The sequence below is a fragment of the Tinamus guttatus genome, unplaced genomic scaffold (assembly GCF_059628265.1).
Source record: "Tinamus guttatus ecotype Peru unplaced genomic scaffold, ASM5962826v1 Tinamus_guttatus_pri_ptg000131l, whole genome shotgun sequence".
In the NCBI taxonomy this organism is placed as follows: domain Eukaryota; kingdom Metazoa; phylum Chordata; class Aves; order Tinamiformes; family Tinamidae; genus Tinamus; species Tinamus guttatus.
In genome coordinates, this window is record NW_028288665.1 from 418,486 (window position 1) to 435,515 (window position 17,030).

General features: G+C 43.8%; 1 protein-coding gene across 4 annotated transcripts in view; it reads left to right on the forward strand.

The window, feature by feature from the left end:
• The window catches only part of JARID2 (jumonji and AT-rich interaction domain containing 2), a 198,860-nt gene that overhangs the window by 73,645 nt on the left and 108,185 nt on the right, over nt 1-17,030 (forward strand). For all 4 annotated transcript variants that reach the window (XM_088521718.1, XM_088521719.1, XM_088521720.1 and 1 more), the window contains one exon: nt 11,793-11,928. In XM_088521718.1, the coding sequence (XP_088377844.1) occupies nt 11,793-11,928 (136 nt within the window). The remainder of the gene's footprint in view (nt 1-11,792; nt 11,929-17,030) is intronic.

Here is a 17,030-nt window from a genome sequence, read left to right on the forward strand (position 1 = left end):
ATTGCAAAGAACATACTGTGTTTTGGTAGTTTTTTTTTCCCAATAAGCTATTTTATTTGAGACTAACAATGGCACTATGCATTTTCTGCTCTTTACTTCTTGCTAATGTTTTTCTGAGCATTAGCTGCTTGTCTGAGGAGCTTCTTGCCATGCTCCTCTTGTAAAGTAGTGGGAGGCGATAATCTGACCCAATTAAGTTAATCTGACCCGTTCCCACTTGGTTTCGTGTGGAACGGGTGGATGAAGCTCTGCCTTTGCCTCGCTGCCCATCTCTGCCCTCTGCCGTGGATCAGGGCACAAACGCGCTCATTTGGGCCCGGATTAGAGCACAAAAGCTCCCTGCCCTCTGGGGCTGTTCTTGTTGCCTGCAGGCATCGTAACACCCTGGGAACGCTTCAAAACACGTAAAATAGCCCAGTGTTTGGGGGGTCTGTGTGGGCAACTCACACTTCCAAAACTGTAAGGGGAGACACTCTATGTTTGGGGTAATTAGCAAAATGACTGCATTTTGCCATTAATGAAGCAAAAGTTTGCAGCATATTGATGTGATGTTTTTAAGATCAAGGTGCATTTGACACCATCTTTTCCCGTGACTATTGGTGCCTTGTTAAGACTGGTATTAGCTCTATGACGATCTGTCTGTGGTTTAGTTCAGGCACGTACCAGAGAAGAAAACTGTTGCGTTGCTCTTTCCTGACATGCACTGTTTGAATGGAGCTGGTGTAAATTTAGTCAGTTCACTTTGTTGAATATCAAGAGCAGCGTGATATGTAAATAAAGCTTTATCAGACTAGATAGATTTAAAATTCCACAGTTGGTGAGGAAGCGCTCGCAGTATAATATAATACAAATATTTACACAGTAACTTCTAAGTCTTCAATAAGTGCTTAATATTTGAAATATGTGTTGTGAAAACACTGGCTGATTAAGCCATACCATTGCTGCTACATCTGTATGCCAAAACACACGATGGCCGGGACGCCAGCGTAGCAAGGAGGAGCAGGTCACCTAGCAATGCAGAGGCATTTTAACAAGTCACGCCACTGTTTTCTCCAGCAGGATGCTGCATGATCCGCTCTCTGAGGCACATTTAGCTCAATTCCCTCATCCTGGAAAGCGCGGCTGTTTTGGGGGGCTGCCGCGTTCTCGCAACGTGACTAGACGCAGTCACCTGCCTGGGGCATCCAGGGCAGTTTCGGTAGCAAAGCGGAGCTACCGAGTTGGTGCCTGCCCACGACGGGGAGTGTCGGCACTGCCAGCCTGTTCCATCAGGGAGATCAAGAAAGGGATTGCACTGGGCCGAAATGAAGGCTGGCTGATATCTGCTGCATGCGGAGTCGCAGGAGGGGCTTTGACTCACTCTGCTTGTTTTGCTGGGGAGATAGGCGGGTGCGGGAGGAGATGCTCTCCCCGGTGGGTGTATCTGCCTTGCCCAGCCCTTCATGACATTCAGCCCCTCCGTGCAGTATTACTCATGAGTGAGCTCACGGAACAGTAGAATTGATGAGCGGCAAATCAAACAGGAACGCACTCTTGAGCGTGCCTGGGTGGGTCTCTGCTGCCATCTCATTTCCCCATGGACTGTAAGAGCGAATCCAATGTACTGCTGGTTGCTTTTCTGCCCTGTTCGGGCTGCCCTGTTTTAACTGCTGCAAATGCCCAGCAGAGCCAGAGCCAGGGAGTGCTCTGGTGTGTGCTTCAAGTAGAGAGCAAGAGCGGGTTTATTGTAGGTGGGGTGGGCATGGTCTCCGCTGCGAGTCACAGGGTTGATTGCAGCAATAAAGCTCTTACTTTAGTATTGCCTGACAGACACTCTGCTGAGCAGGATTTGGGCAGTTCCTGGGATGTTTAAAACTTTTAATGAAAAAAACTTCTGCCCCGCCCAGATCCCAGTGAGAATTTCATTCCACTGAGCTATATATTCTTACAGAGAAGCTACCAGGCTGCTTCCATCTAGTCACAGTCTTTTACTTGGGGATTAGGGGGGGACTTATGGGGCTGTTTGAAGAGGAATCCCTGCCCAAGTAACCAAATGCTACCCCCTTTCCTACTGCGGGGCCGTGCCGCGAGCTGCGACCTGATGCCAGTGAAGGGACAGGCTCCCACAGCATGTCCGTGTGCTGTCTCCCGCTTCCTGGTCAGGCCCCAGCAAGGCTGAGGGTGCTTTGCTCATCCTCAGGATGGTTTTGAAGGCGGATGAGGCTCATCTCGGAAGGACGAGCTCCAAGATGCGGCTGCGATGCCAGCCTGGCCCAGTGACACCAACCGGGCCATCGCAGTGACCTTAAGTGATGCGAATGGAGAAGAGTTGAGACATGCACAGGGATGATGCAATTCTAATACTGCTCCTGATGTTTTTGCAAGGCTGAGAGCAAATAATCTGGAAATGAGCTGGCAGTTTTATGCTTGGGTTTTATGAGCTTTTATGATGTTTATAATCTGACATTGAACTCGTAGTTTAAGAGGTGAAAGGTTTAAAGGAGCACAGTAGCAAAGGCGTACCAGTAAATTTTGTCTTGAGCGTAGTTTGGTAACGTGCATCCTAGACGTGCGTAACTGGTGTGCTGGGCTCGCTGCTATAGTGCAGGGGGTGCCTATCCTGGAGGCAAACTGACTTCATCCCTTCTTTGTGATAAACACGGGAGAGAGTTCAGCTGAACTCTTAATAGAGAAAAAGATGTAGGGGGCAAAGACAGCTGACTCGAGTGGTGTAACTACCTCATCTCAAGATGTAGTCTTCCATATTAAATCCCACCCACAAAAAGTAGAATGTTGAACATTATCCACTTTTTTTTTTCCCTCCTTTTTCTGATACCAGCAAAGGTCTAAATTCTCATGTAATCTTAAAGCTTGCATTCTTAAGTGATGGCCTTTTCTTTCCTCCTTTGAGGGAAAATGATCAATTTTGTCTGCTCCATGTCTTAAAACTCTGCCCTCCGTTCTTTTGATGAGTGTTTGTTTCAAAGCCCTTTCCTAAAGAAGGACAACTAATGTCTCTCTTTTTCTCTCCTCGCTATGTACAGCATAATCCTGCTCTTAAACTGGCTGCTTCTGCTTTAATGTGTTGTATCCCGCTGTCTTTTTGTGGGGCTCAAGGAGCAGCAGGTTTGTCCTTGGTTTAAGACCTGTTTTTTTGAAATTTCTGTTATGTGCCGTACTGGTTTGCAGTGTTTTGCTTTTGGTTGCTGCAGAAGGCATAAACGAGCCTGTCAAAAGACTCTTTTTGCACACAGATTTCTGTGGGGGTGGCTGGCAGCCTCCAGCCCCAAAATAGATCTGACAGTGAACGGAAGGGCTTGAAACCTTGAGAATTTAATTTCATCTTCCTTGTTGCCTTAAATATTGGGCCCGAGCAAGGATTTCTCTAGCAGCACAGAAGGTGAACATGTTGGTGTGCGACAGTAATAGAACAAGGGTCCAGACCTGCTGTCAGTGAGACGAGTCTTCGGAGATCGGGGCCGGGATGAGTGGGAAACCAGAGTACCTGCAGAGGGGAAGGCGACACGCTCGGTCTGGCGCTGCGCACAGAGGTTGTTCCGAACCGCTTACCCAGCCCGTTGTGGGATAGTCGCTGCGGGAAGACAAAAACGTGTCACTCGCGAGTCGGGTTTCTCCTTTATTCTAGCTTTGTAAGAGGAGAAAAAGAAGCTGTGAAGTCATTAGCGTGTGTTTTTTCTTCTTTATTTTTTTCAGCTTGGAATATGGTGGTGGGTTTTTCAATTCTGGTAGTGTAAAGGAAACAATGATTTGGCTTTGCCGTGCCCGAACAGCTGCAGAATTCATTGGAGCTTAGAAGCTTGTGAGTTGTAGTTGCGATGCCATTTACAGCTTTTGTGGAAAAGCTCTTAAATTTGTGAAATGTGTTACTTTTTGAAGTGCGTTATATTTGTAATCTGAATTCTCTAAAATTCTCTCTGAGGAAGAAAGCTTTGAAAATCTCCCTGCTAAAACACAGGGAACTTAACGGGAGGGGGAGGCAAGTCTCTTAAACTGACTGATAGAACACAGAGATGGATTTCTAAGTGCTAAAATGTCAATTAGTGCACTTAAAAGCTTAATGTTTATCTTTGATGTGCTTCTAATAACTCGAGTAAAGTTTGAATGTTGCCATTGATCAGGGAAAAGTGGAGGGGAGAGAGAGCTGAACCCAAAACAAAGTGGTTCTTGCTGAACTGCATTGCTTTTGCTCTGCGTGGTCCTGCCGAAATGCAGGCCCTGCCGCCTGCTCCGTTCCAGGTAATGTCCTCTACCCTCCTCTGGCCATGAGAGAGATTGAAAAAAAGTGTTTTGCATTTATTTCATTGATCTGTTGGGGAAAATGTTTTGCAGACCTTCTAGGAATTTAGTGAGCGGCACTCCTCTGATTTGTTGCTGAGGGATTGCAGAGCGACCACTCTTTATTCTTTATTTTCCTACTGCTGAAATACTGCAATTTTTTTCCTGGGTAGTGGTTTGGCATTCAAATGTCTTCAATACTGAAGCATAAGCCTGGGAAAACTTCAGACTGTAGATTTGCTTTGATTAGAGAGCTGACCTTCATGCAGAAAATTTGCCGATATAACTAAGGGCCCAGGTTTAGTTTACTGCTCCCAGCTTTAGAGGATATTCTGCCAGTCAGGGATGTAAGCAAGGATAAAAGGTATCTGAAGAAGTCTCTCTCTTTTTATTTTTATTTTTTATTTTTTATTTTTTTTTGTTTTTGTTTTGAGTAGTAAATTGGGGGAAATCAGCATGTTGTGTGCATAACGTGGTGTCAGAATCCCAAGAGCCTGTGTTCAGTAAAAGATTTATTTATTTATTTATTTATTCTCCCATATCCCACTTGGCAAAATTGATTCAGGTCAGTTAGGCAGATCAGACCTCAGTCTCCCAAGGGAGATTTTCTAGCACTAAGTTTCTCTCTGTCGCTGCCCCTAGGTACAAAGGTTGGTAGAGAGAGGGGGCAGCTTTCTGTCACACGTCAGTCCAATAAGTCGGAGGAGCCAAGTTCAGCTAGTTCTGCCAGCGGCAGCAAGAGTTGTCCAGCTTTTCTAAAATCCTCCTACCTCTGACCTATCGGACATCATGGGATGACAAAAATTAAATCTCTTTTAAAGTTGGAACCCCTTTAGATAGAAGGAAGACAAGTTGATAACCTGCTGTGTGTGACTATTTTTTTTCCTACTGCCGCAGCACTCTTTTAGCACATACAAATGGGTGAATTGAGTCTGTGGGACAGAAAGGATCTCTAGATAGTTAGCAATATACAGAAGCCTGATTTATCCATATACACAGTTCACATCTGTAGGTCTTAGGATCAGATCTTTAAATCGCAAAAATCATTCATTTTGATTGTGCCTGTCCCCACATAGTTGCATAGTAGAACTTAAACACCTTGTAAAATAACAAAATAATAGAAATGGATTTAATTAGAAAAATATGCTTAAATTGTAATTTTCTTGAACTGTTGTTTATAGGGATACCTAAGGTTCACTTGGTGGAGACAGTAGAGTCATATGAAAAGTGAAACTTACCAATTCTGTGCACTGATTTAGAACGAGGAGTGCAAAGGATTTTTGGAGCTGGCTGCTGTTTCGCACTTCTCTCTTTGTCTCTCTTTAATAAGCTACTTTTATGTTCAAATTAATACCAGACCCTTAAAAAGAAAACCCTGCTGTGGTTCTTGGTCTTCTGCAGAGTGATCGGAATTGTCAGATCCACAGCTGCAGGAGACTTTTACCTTTGTGTGTAATGGCTCGTACTGCTCTGTTCTTTGGGTGTACCATTTAACCATAAAAGTATAGGGCTGTGGATGTCACCGCACATGTGGCTGCCTCGGCTACTGTCTCAGATGTCTGACATGCCAAGGCTCAAAGCGCTGATTTGGCAGCTGCCCAGCACATTTTTATAAAAGCTCAGTTGGTGGCCAGAAACCCAGGCTGTCAGAGCCGTGTTATGTAATAAATCGTTTTTCAGCAGAAGTTTCTAATCCAATTTCAGCTGGAGTTTGCAGGAGGCTCTAATCAAAGATAAGTATGCATTAGTTTGTGGCGCTTCAGGGGTGTTAAGACTTGCAGTGAGAGTGTCCGTTTCCTCCCAAATCAGGCATATTTGTTTGTTTCTCTTTTAGAAACAATTTAGACCTGTTCACATACATGAGAAATGATGCTTAAATTACTGATTTTGGTCGCTAATCAGAAGACACGTGCTTCTGTAGGTGCATACCCTCTTAGTGATCATTCCACTTGCATGTGAAGAGACGTTCCCCTTTGCAGAGAACGTGTCAAAAAAGGGACGTGTTTATCAGTGCAGAGCATAAACTGGCTTCGAGCAGTGGTGAAGCAGAAGATGATGCCTTGCCAGGCGTTAGCTGCACTGCCCCCTTCCCGCGCAGCCCTCTCCGTGCTCCCGCGTGGGGCCGAGGGAGCTGCTCTGCCTCAAAACAAGTCGTCTTTTCGCCTTGTCTTGGTGACAGTTTCCGTAGCTGAGCCGGTCTGAGGGCTGCGCAAGGGCTGGCGCTGGCGCCAGGGCTGGGGGCAGCTCGTCCCCCATGGTCACCGGGGGGAATTTGCTTAAGCTGATTAGGAAAAACTGCTCCCCAAGCCTGAATATTATCTCCTGCCGTCACGGCTTTTCCTTGCCGCGCTCCGCCACCCTGGGCCCTTTGTGGTTTCTTGTGCACGCTGCCAGTTCTCATTAGTGCCCAAATCTCCTGCTTTCGGGATGTAAAATGATTGATTAGATTCTAAGTATGGCTTAAGAAAGTCATGGCTTTGGAGTAGCTGCTGTCAGCAGGGGATGATTCAAGCCGAAATTCTGCTGTAAATTGATAAATTGAGGGAACCTTAGGCCTGGTTTTACTCTGAATTTGTTTGGGTTTAGCATTTCTTCAAGTGTTTATCTTGGCAGACCAACAAGGGAAACGGTTGATATCTTGTAGGCTTTCACTAGTTTCATACTGAGTACTGCTTTTCTGGAGGTGCAGAAACAGCCAAGGTCTCTGAGTTTATGTAAAAGAAGCATTTAACACGTGCAGTCACTGTTCTCAGAGTATTTTATGTTTTAGGCCTAAGATGCTGAAGTTAGGAGTTTTTTTATGCCTCAATTCTGGGAGTCTTCTGTTCTGAGGCATTTTAATTAGTCAGTTGTATTTGGACAGGAAATTTCAACAATATTGTATCCTTGCATGGGCAGGTTGGAGCTCACTCAGCAAAAAACTGCCTTGGACCTTGGTAACCCCAGAGGAGAGCAGCTCTCTCCCATGCTGCTCGTATGAGAACTGAGTCTGAAAGAAGGAACTGCAATTCCAGATGCAGCAGGAGGCCAGGAACTTAGGCTGGCTTATTAGTAGGTGCTGCAAGCTGTAGGAGAAGTGCAAAAGCAGGAGGAAGAGATATTTTCATTTTCCCTCATATTGTATTTGCCATATCAACATAAAAGCTACTGGTCAAGATCTGTAGCATAACGCAAGATTTTTTGAGATGTTTTCTGGGAGTACTAGGGGAAAAAAATCACTATAATTATCAAATGCACTTAATGTCATGACAGTGCCATTAACAAAGAAAAAAAAATCCCCTTTCTTCATATTAGTTAGCACATTTAAAAAACATGACCTATTTTCCTAAACCAGACAGAACAAATTACATTTTCCAGAAGGCATCAGTCACTGTAACATCAAGTCTCCAAGCCGTATCAATCTTCATCAACTTGAGCCATTGACAAGTGGGTTTTTTTTCTCTCTCACTGCTATATTTAAGCAACTAATTCTAAATGAGAAACTGCCACATTCTCTCTGGCTAGTTAAACTTGATTAAAAAGTTAAATATTAAGTAAGTGCAAACTTCATTGTGAATTTTATTGTGAGAAGAGAAGGGAGTGGAGAGACCTTGATACGAGGCAAAAGACTTTTAAGATAGTACTGTAGATATGCAGAGGTCTGCCTAAGAGCGTGCTCAGCTGTAAGAAGTCCGAGCTGCGTGGCAGCTGCTAGAGTTGAGTAGGAAGCTTTTGTTTGTGGAGCTTCGCTTGAATATTTTAGAGTCTCGTTTCAAGTCATTACACTGAAAGTTCAAACTTTTGCTCGGAGTTTCTGCTGAGAATCGACCGTTGGCACAGTCTGATCATGAAACTGCCCCTTCTCCTGCAAGTCGAGTGGGAGTGGAGTTGCACCTGTAGGCTGTAATGGCTTTATCTCCGCGGATATGGTGCATGTTCAGGGCCATCAGAAGGCTGGTGGCACTTTGTAACACGGTGGAGACCTCGGCTAACGCAGTCGAGGAACGCGTGTGTTTATATAATAGCAGGACTTAGCACTTTCTTAGGAGCTTTCTATGTAAAGGAAGTGGGCTTTGCGAATGAATAAGTGTGTGCATCACACTTAACGGTTCTGACTTGCCCAAGACTGAGCACTGCTTCTCTTTCTTGGGCGTAGTATCTACATTTCCCACCTCTCATTCTTAGATCTGCTTTTCCTTTTAAGGGAAAACAGGTATAACTGCTTTCCACTGATAACGTACAGCCAAAAGGCAAAATGTGTTGCAGGTCTCAAATTCTGTAAACATGCATTTCCATTTTGGTTCTGCAACTGAGAAGTAATTCATATGATCTTTGAAAATGTGTTGTCTGTTTTTCATGCAAAAAGCGGATTTTTGTTTTGTTGCTAGCTAAACATGGGGAAAAAAAAAGCCTTTGAAATAGTTTTCCTTCACAAATATCCTTGAGGAAAGGGTAGAAACTTGTGATTTATTTTTCCCACTGCTTCAAAATGACCTTCTTATGTCTGCAGGGAAGACTCTCTGGGGGCTCTTGAGCCATGAAAGCATATTCATTTAGGGCACTGGGTGCCACAGCGATCTTAACAGAGCGTGGGCGCTGGAAAAAGGAAGAAGAGGGGGTTGTGTTTTGTTGTTTTGCTTTCTGCAACCTGGCACGCAGAACGGGGTCAGGAGCTGCGTGCTTGGGAAAGACCCAGCGAGCGCGCTGGAAGCCCGCCAGCCCCGCTGACTCATAACACACATGCTTACAAGTATCTTGGTACCTTGCAAAGTCCTGGCTTTTCCAATAAAACCATCGTTGCTGCTAAAGTATTTACACAAGGCAAAACAAATAGCCCCGAGCGCTGCATGTGTCCTCCCTCGCTCCAGCTCCGCTCTACCCGCTGAACTGTGACTCCTATTTGCTCAAGGCAAGGCCAGGCCGGGCTGACAAGCAAGAGGGCTGCTCTGAATGAACTTGAAACGTGAGGCGCGCGTCTCTGTGCGCCCGTAGCTGCCAGAGCCGGCGGCCAAAGTCACCTCTGCTCACCTCGTGCATGTGAAGGCTACGGGCATATGGGTGTGAACCTAGAGCTGAAGATGTTGTTGAGTCCCCCCTGCAGGGACGCGTCAGGATTGGGCAGTGCATAAGTCGCTGCGAGGTGGAGAAATCCCAACGTGCGCGGTGGTTGTGAAACGTGGCAGGAGCTGGAAGGGCTCATGCAGCAAACCCCGTGCACTTATCTTAAAGAAGGTTGCCTGAAGTAGACCACGAGGCCTCTCACGTGAGGCGGTCTCTGGCTTTCCTCCTGAGCTGTGGCTATCCGTGGGATGTTCCCAGGAAGATGCTGCACCTCTTGGAGGTCCTTTTCCCTGGCTACCCCCTCGAGCATGTGCCAGGAAATCCTTAAAGATCAGGCCTGTCAGCAGGGTTTACCCTGGTGCTGCTGAAACACTGAGCACTGCCATGTGCTTGCTGCAGGATTAAGTGGATTTAACTGGGATCCATTTCTTTAGTTGCTTTTTTTTTTCTTTCAGGCAGCATTTTTAGTAGAAATAAAGAAGCCAGTGGGCTCAGTAAGTGGTCCTTGCTTTCCTGCTGCTTTTGGATCTTTGGGATTGCTGCACGTGCTCCTACTGCAGAGAAGGAGTATGGCTTGAGCGTGGCTTCCCCACTTTGAATCTGGCATTTTAGAGGGAAAACACCCTGGCTTGACACAGCCTGAGAAAGACAGTGCAGTGTGTCTTGTCGTTAGAGCGTACATTAACTGATTTGTTTCCTGAAGGAGCACACAGTCTCCTTAAGGATTCAATTAGCAGTTTCCTCGGTACCTTTTAGTGCGGCATCAAAACGGGAGCTGAGGCAGGCGCTGCCAGGAGGCTCCCTGCGAGGCGGGATCCCTCTCCTGGCTTCCTTGCTGCATGCGCTAGGCTATGGGAGCGCGAGCGGTGCTGCACTGGCAACCTGAGGGAAAATTAAGCAAGCTGCAACTTTCAGTGTTTGTTATCAGCCCTGCTTAGGGTGGAAGCTGTGTTGGCAGCAAAATGGTAAACTGAAGTTGGTTGTATAAACTCCTGTTGACAAAATAACTAGGCGTCCTAGTCCTTTTAAAGTGCTTGCCTCAAGATTTTTCTTTTTCTTTTTTTCTTTCTCCCCGTTGCTGTGGGTGTTGGGCTACAAAGTTTGCTTTCTTGGCGTGCAGCTCCTGGTGCTGCATGGGCATAAGCGCAGCGTTGTTCCAAGCCTGGTAGCTTGTCCCTAGCGCGAAATGAGCATCCTGCTGCCAAAACGCGAGCCGCTTTCAGGGCAGTTGCTGCTTTGTCTTTTCTGTTTGTTTGGCTTTTTTTCGTCTTTTTTGGCCAAGTAATTTGTCATACAATTTGAGGGGGGAAGTGGGGGTGGGAAATGGTTGTGATCACAGTTCAGCAGCTGACTGCCAGCGCGAAATATCTCACTAGAGGAGCGAAGAAAAAGCTATCAGTGGGTCACACTGAACTATTTCCTATTTTTTTTAATTTCCTGTAAGTTAATCATGTTGGTCCTTTCCTTTGCACGTACCCTTGCCCTCCGGCGTGCCCTGCTCCCGCGGCGCTCTCGGCTTTCCAGCAAAGTGTAGCCGAGCCTGGCGCTGCGTGTCCCTAAATAAGGCCTGCCTGGAAATGTTGATCTTCTTGCTAGGCAGTGAGGTAGCCCTTGAGGAATCCCAGGGCAGGAACACTCAGATGGCGAACTTAAAGACCCTACGACAATACCAGGGAAATTGGAGCTTATGAAAATATCATGTAAAAAAAAAAAGCCCACCTGAACCTGATCTCTCTTATGTCTTTACGTCAATTTGCTGACTTAATTTATTTGAATGCTAAAGGCTTTAGGGAAATGCTTTGCCAGGGAATTAATCTTTTAACTAAAGATACTACTAAATATGACACGCACTAGTATGCCTTTTGACAATGTAGCATTTGTCTTCTAAAAATAAAGTAGAAAACACATGCCCTGTGGGCCAAATTCCACTTTACGCTGAGATAAATTCAGAATAACTTCATTGTTATCAACTACATTGTAATGCTGAAATAAATATAAGTCACTAAACCAGAGAACTGATAATGTAACCTTATTATATAAATACACTAAGCCGCGAGGCAGAAATGGGAATAAAAGTTGTTTTTCTGAACTTAGCTCTTAATTTTATTCAACAGTCAATTAATTTTTTTTTCCGCCCTCCTCTTAATTGTGCACTTCCTGGCTGTGATAAATTTCTCCATGAGGCAGAGGGATTCATTACATGGATTTAAAAAATAACTTTCATTTCCTGCCTAGCACCTGGTACAGGGCTACTGCTATTAGCAGAGTAAGGGATTAGAAGGCCTAACGGTCTGAGTTATGCCTCTGTTTCGTGTTAATGCTTGTGTTTTTAGGTTGCATTTCATTATACAGTAATTTTCTTTAGCTTCTTTGTTTTTCTGATCAAAAACAATTAGTTATGTGTTAAGCTTTTGGGTTTTGTCTACGTTTTTAACTGCATACAATTAATGTTTCCTTTTCACTCCCATGTTTTTCAGGATGACAGTGATGGGATTCCATGGTCAGAGGAGAGGGTGGTACGGAAGGTCCTTTATTTATCTCTAAAGGAGTTCAAGAATGCACAGAAGAGGCAACATGGTGATGGCATTAACGGAAGTCTCAAGGCAGTGAATGGTAAGTGTCGTCTTTGGTACGACTGGAAGAATTCGATCATTTTAATTGCAGTTCTTTAGCTGTAATGAGGAAGGAGGCAGTGTACCATCTGGCAAACACTGTGCTCTTTTCAGCTGCACAGAAGAAGAATTTTTTTTCAAAGTGCTTAAAATGCTCCTTTGAACAATCCTTGTTTTTGTTTCTAACAAACTGTTGGAGATGGGGGATCGGGGTGGAAGGTAGGTGTCAGGAAAAAGGCCAGAGTGAGGTTGCCATTCTACAGAAAATGAATGATCTGTTTGATATATGTGTTCCACTGTGTACCGAGTATGTTGACGGGGAAGGTATCCATTTCAAAGGTGATTAATTTCTTGCAAATTTTGTTGAAAATTGAGGTCGAATATCACCTCCTTGTTGAAATACAGTCAGACAGTATATACCCGTTCTTTGGTATTTAGTTGCAAGAAACTGATTAAGCAGCATCTGTCTCTCCAGAGTAATCTTAGCATATGTTATTTATTGCCCAGAGGTATAAAAGCATTAAGAGATAAAAAGATTTGGGGGACTTCAGGTAGAAAGACTGGAACATTAGATTTCCTCAGTTCACCTGTGCACTGAGCAATTGTTTAAAAGTTTTTAAAGCGGATACAGAAAAATGCACATGATAAATGCTTGGTAGGGGTTTAATTTTATTAATCTTGTGACCAATTAGTGTATCTGTTTCTTGCCCTTTCCCTGATACTTTGCTTAAAGTAACAATAGTGCTGTGAGAGTTAAATACAAGATCCACTCCTTTCTTCAGAAAGGCTTTGTCGTGCTAGCTGGCGCCCTGGAAGTGATGAGTAGCAGGATTCGGATTTCTGGCCAGGCTTATCTTTTCCTTTTCATTAACAAGTTGCTTTTTTATTTGGTGGAGGTTTATGGCAGCTCCTTTTAAGCATGTGCGTAACTATAGATGTGCTAATGCATTAAGGCAGCAGCTGGGTGCTTATTTGGAACATTATTCGTGTTTATATGTAGCTTGGATTTTTGACATGGTGAGTCAAGTTTCATGCATTTTTACTGAGCATTATTGCCAACAAGGCAAAATCCAGCAGACTGGTTGGATGACTACAGAGAGCGTGATAAAGTTACTGTATTGCATAAGCAGTTGCAGACTCTTTAATGTGATTAAAGAAGACCACAGATTTCAGAGTTCAGTAATCATATCAGATACTGATGTGAAAGGAAGGGGCATCTAGCTTTATCAGCAAGCCATTAGTAAGCTTGGAGGGTGTACACAATACAATTCTGGCCTTTTTCCTCCAGCACCTCTGCATCATTGATCTTCTGTCAAGCACAATTTCTCTTGGAAAGTTTCTTATTCCATTGTGGAGATTTTGTTTAGTCGAAGCTAAAAAAGTGTAGAGGCGTGAAGCACAGTAATTGTGTGTTAGGAGGCTTTGATGGTGTGCCAGGTTACGGGATGACTGAGGTTTTTATGGTGTCTAGTTTCTCCAGCTTAGCTAAAAAGTGGGTTGGCTGGGAATGCTGTGTCAGTATAGGTACCAGACATGGAATATGCCACAAGCTTCCCCTGGCAGTGACATGGCTCATGTCTTGAGCTTGCTCCTCTAATTCAGGATTGTATCATCCGATGCCTTTTTGCCTTCACAGTGGTTGGTGACCAAGGCTGGTGGTTCTTGTTCTAATAAAGCATTGCAAATGGGAGGAGGATTGATGCTGTGTGGTGAGGCTAAGAAAATCTATTGAGGCATGTTTTTTCATTACATCTTTTAAAAGATATAGCCATATATTTAAAAATCCACGGATCACTGTGGACTGAGGAAAAAAGCAGATCATCATGAATACTCACCAAGCTGTTTCGTATTGAGGAAAAAGTAATATTTCAAGGCTTAGAGCCATGATTTCATGCTGTTGGAGTGAAAAATGTTTCCTTACATGTGTAGGCTACAGCCAGTGTTTCTCGTGTGCTGCTCTAAAGGGTGCCATGCACTTAAACACGGTCTTTATTAACAGCAGGCACCCGCTGCTGTCTGGGGAAATGATGGCCCCTGTAAAGCTGGGCTTCTCTTCAAGTGCCTGTCCTGAGTTCCAGTTAGACAACTCTGTGAAGGCTCATGGAGCGTAGGGTTTGTGTTGTGTTGCTCTGTGACTGTCCCTAGTGAGCTTCAGTCATTGAAAACACTTCACCTCCCAGTACGCAGCAAACGCAGCCTCTCCCGGGAGCGGCAGCGCAGAGGCTGAAACGAGCTGAAGCTCTCCGAGCTTCTTGTACAACGGTGGATCAGTCTCACAGACTTCCAAGAGCTCAGAGGACCACAGGGTTTGCAGAGAGAGGGGATTGTTTGCCTTTTTTAAAAAAAAAAATAATTATTTTTTTAGAACCGTTTTCTCTCTATTTTAGAAGTAGGACAGGCGTGCAACCTATAGTTGTTCCCTTAATAAGCCGTGCATTTTGGCAAGGGGGGAAGGCAAAGCACGAGTTGGCACCGTGCAGCTGGTGTCTTTAAGAAGCTTTTATGTACTTGAAATGGCTGAGAACAGAAATTGTTAGTCCAGTTTTCTTTTAGCTACTGTTAAACTCCTATTAAAATTATTGTCAACAGAATTTAAACTGGTAAGTACAGTAGATAGTAGATAATGATTTGGCAGCTGAGACAGTTGTGCATTTTTAACTCTGGGTGCAGAAAGTTTGACTTAAATGTTAGAAAAAAAACCCCCATCAACTTTCTGTTCTAAAGTTTCTGGAGGCCCTAAGGGGCCCAGTGGAGACAAGAGACAGTTAACTGCAATATCTCACTGAGTAATAAAGACTTTTTTTAAAAATAAAAATTAAAATGAGTATTAAAGATTATATGCATACCTGTCTCCAGCCCTGCTTTGCTTTTAAGGATACATTATCCTGAAAACAAGTCTGCCATCTTCAGTTTTTGGCTGAATCCCTGCAACTTATTTGATTCTGAATTAAATACTAAGTTTTTGTTTAGAGAGAATGAGGAGAGTGGGCTTGTGTGCATGCAGGTCTTCTTAATCTTTTGTTTTTTACTCTTTAATACTTCTTCTTTACCTGATAATTTTCACTTCGGTGTTTGGGCTCCTGGTTATTTTTCATCCTAACTGCTTTTCTGTACTCTCTTTTTAATGTATTATTATTATTTCCTGGCCAGAAGTATTTCATAGAAAGCAGAGCAGATGTAGTTGTTTTATCAGTGGATATGTTGCACATGTGTTCATGTTGACTCTAGATACACACAGCATATAGAATGACACACACCAGTGTGTCCTTGTTTGCTAGGCTCTCCCCTGACATAGGGGAATATAAACCAGAAGGAGATGCTTCTGTAGGTTGTCAAAGAATCCTTTGTAGCCATAAAGGGGGAACTGGAACTCTGATTATGGAAACAAGGTCACACACGGGAAAACCCACGGGGACCTCTTTAGTGATTTTGATTACTGCTGCCTGTCATTTGCGTTAAGATTTTAAGAACAGGGATTGGTGTTTGGAACTGTGATACTAGAGTTCCACATGTAAAGGGGAGAACAAATTCCCATGGGAAATAGTTCTTATGCAAAATGTGAGATAAGGCTGCAAAAAAAGATAATTATTGCTCGCATTCTGTTTATCAGTGTAAATTCAGTACTCTCAAAAGAGTAGATTATAAAGTAAATTTTTGACATAAGATTTTAAATTCTGTTTTGAGACATTTGTGCTAAAACAGTGTTACTATTTCATAAACAGAAGTGGAGAATATTGCTCGTTTGCTGAACTGGTCAGTAATTAAGAAATGACAGATTAGGCCTTTGAGCTATTTGGGCATGCGCTGCCTTGTCGGGGCTACGCTTTGTCCTGGAAAGATGTCGTGGCAATGCGGGTGCCAGGTAGGTTCAACCTGGGGCAAACATGATCTGGTTGGGAAATCTGAGCACATGTGAGGGAATATATTGCTTCGGGTAGAGGTGAGAATGTGTGTATGCATTCTGTAAATCGAGGGATGAGTAAAAATGCATGATTTCATAGTTCTGATTTCTTTTTGCCTTAAATCAGCCGTGGTGTGATCTGCTGTCTCAAATGTTCCACTACGCACCCAGACTTTGCCTCCGTGCCCCCTTGTATAGACATGTAGACTGAACAATAAAGTAGACTTCAATTTTAAAAGGAAAGGATCCCACTTCATTGATCACGGTGGCTCACAGCTTCATCTCCGTTACTTTTGAAGACTGCAGTTAAGTACTGGAAATAAGTTTTATACTCATGTTCATCTAGGGAGCTTTGCACTCCATCAGTGATGGGAAATTGCATTTGTTGGCAGTAGGTAGTGTCTGTCTGTCTCTTTAAGTCTCTTTTATATTGTAAATGTGCAAAGGAACCTTGTCTGCGTAAGTGGATGCTTAAGCACTTGTGTTTAAGCACATGTTTAAGTGAATGCACTGTAAAGTGCATTTACAGGACGAGAAATTCTTCTTTCAACTTTGGGGGTAGTTTCCCTTTACGTTCAGAGTGAACACTCTGTTTGCCTAGTGTTAAAATGTGATTAAATATAGTTGCTTTCAACTAAAAGATTTGGAAAATAAGCATTTAAGCAAACTTGTCATGGCACTCTTAACATCACTCTTTGCTTGCTGTCAAGTGAACTTAAAGATTAACAAATGAATAACAGGATGTTGGGGTTGGGCTCCATTGAAAAAAAATCCCAAACCTCTTTTCCTTTCTTTGTTTTTACAACAGAATTTAGTTTAGAGCATGCCAGGGACTTGTTTGTTCATCAGTTGACACAGGTTCTTTCTGCTTTTCCATCATCACCACTTGAAAAAGCTTTGCAGGCCAAATTATGCCCTCAGCAATTTCTGCTCGATTCAGTTATGTCCAAATTGTGCTCCTGTCCTAAAGCAATTCCACTATCTGGCAGGACTGCAAGACAGTCGCCTGTTGAAGGACACCGGTCATCCCTCTTCCCTAGAAGATAAGAGGTTGATATTTTTGTAAGTGGCGAAACAGTGACATTTTACCATCGTTTTTTTCTTGAAACATCATTTCATAGACTTCTGGAAAGAGCTGCTATTATCCCTGCACACACAGGGCAGCTGCTTCACCTTGCTAGCATGGCAGAAAGCCACCCATA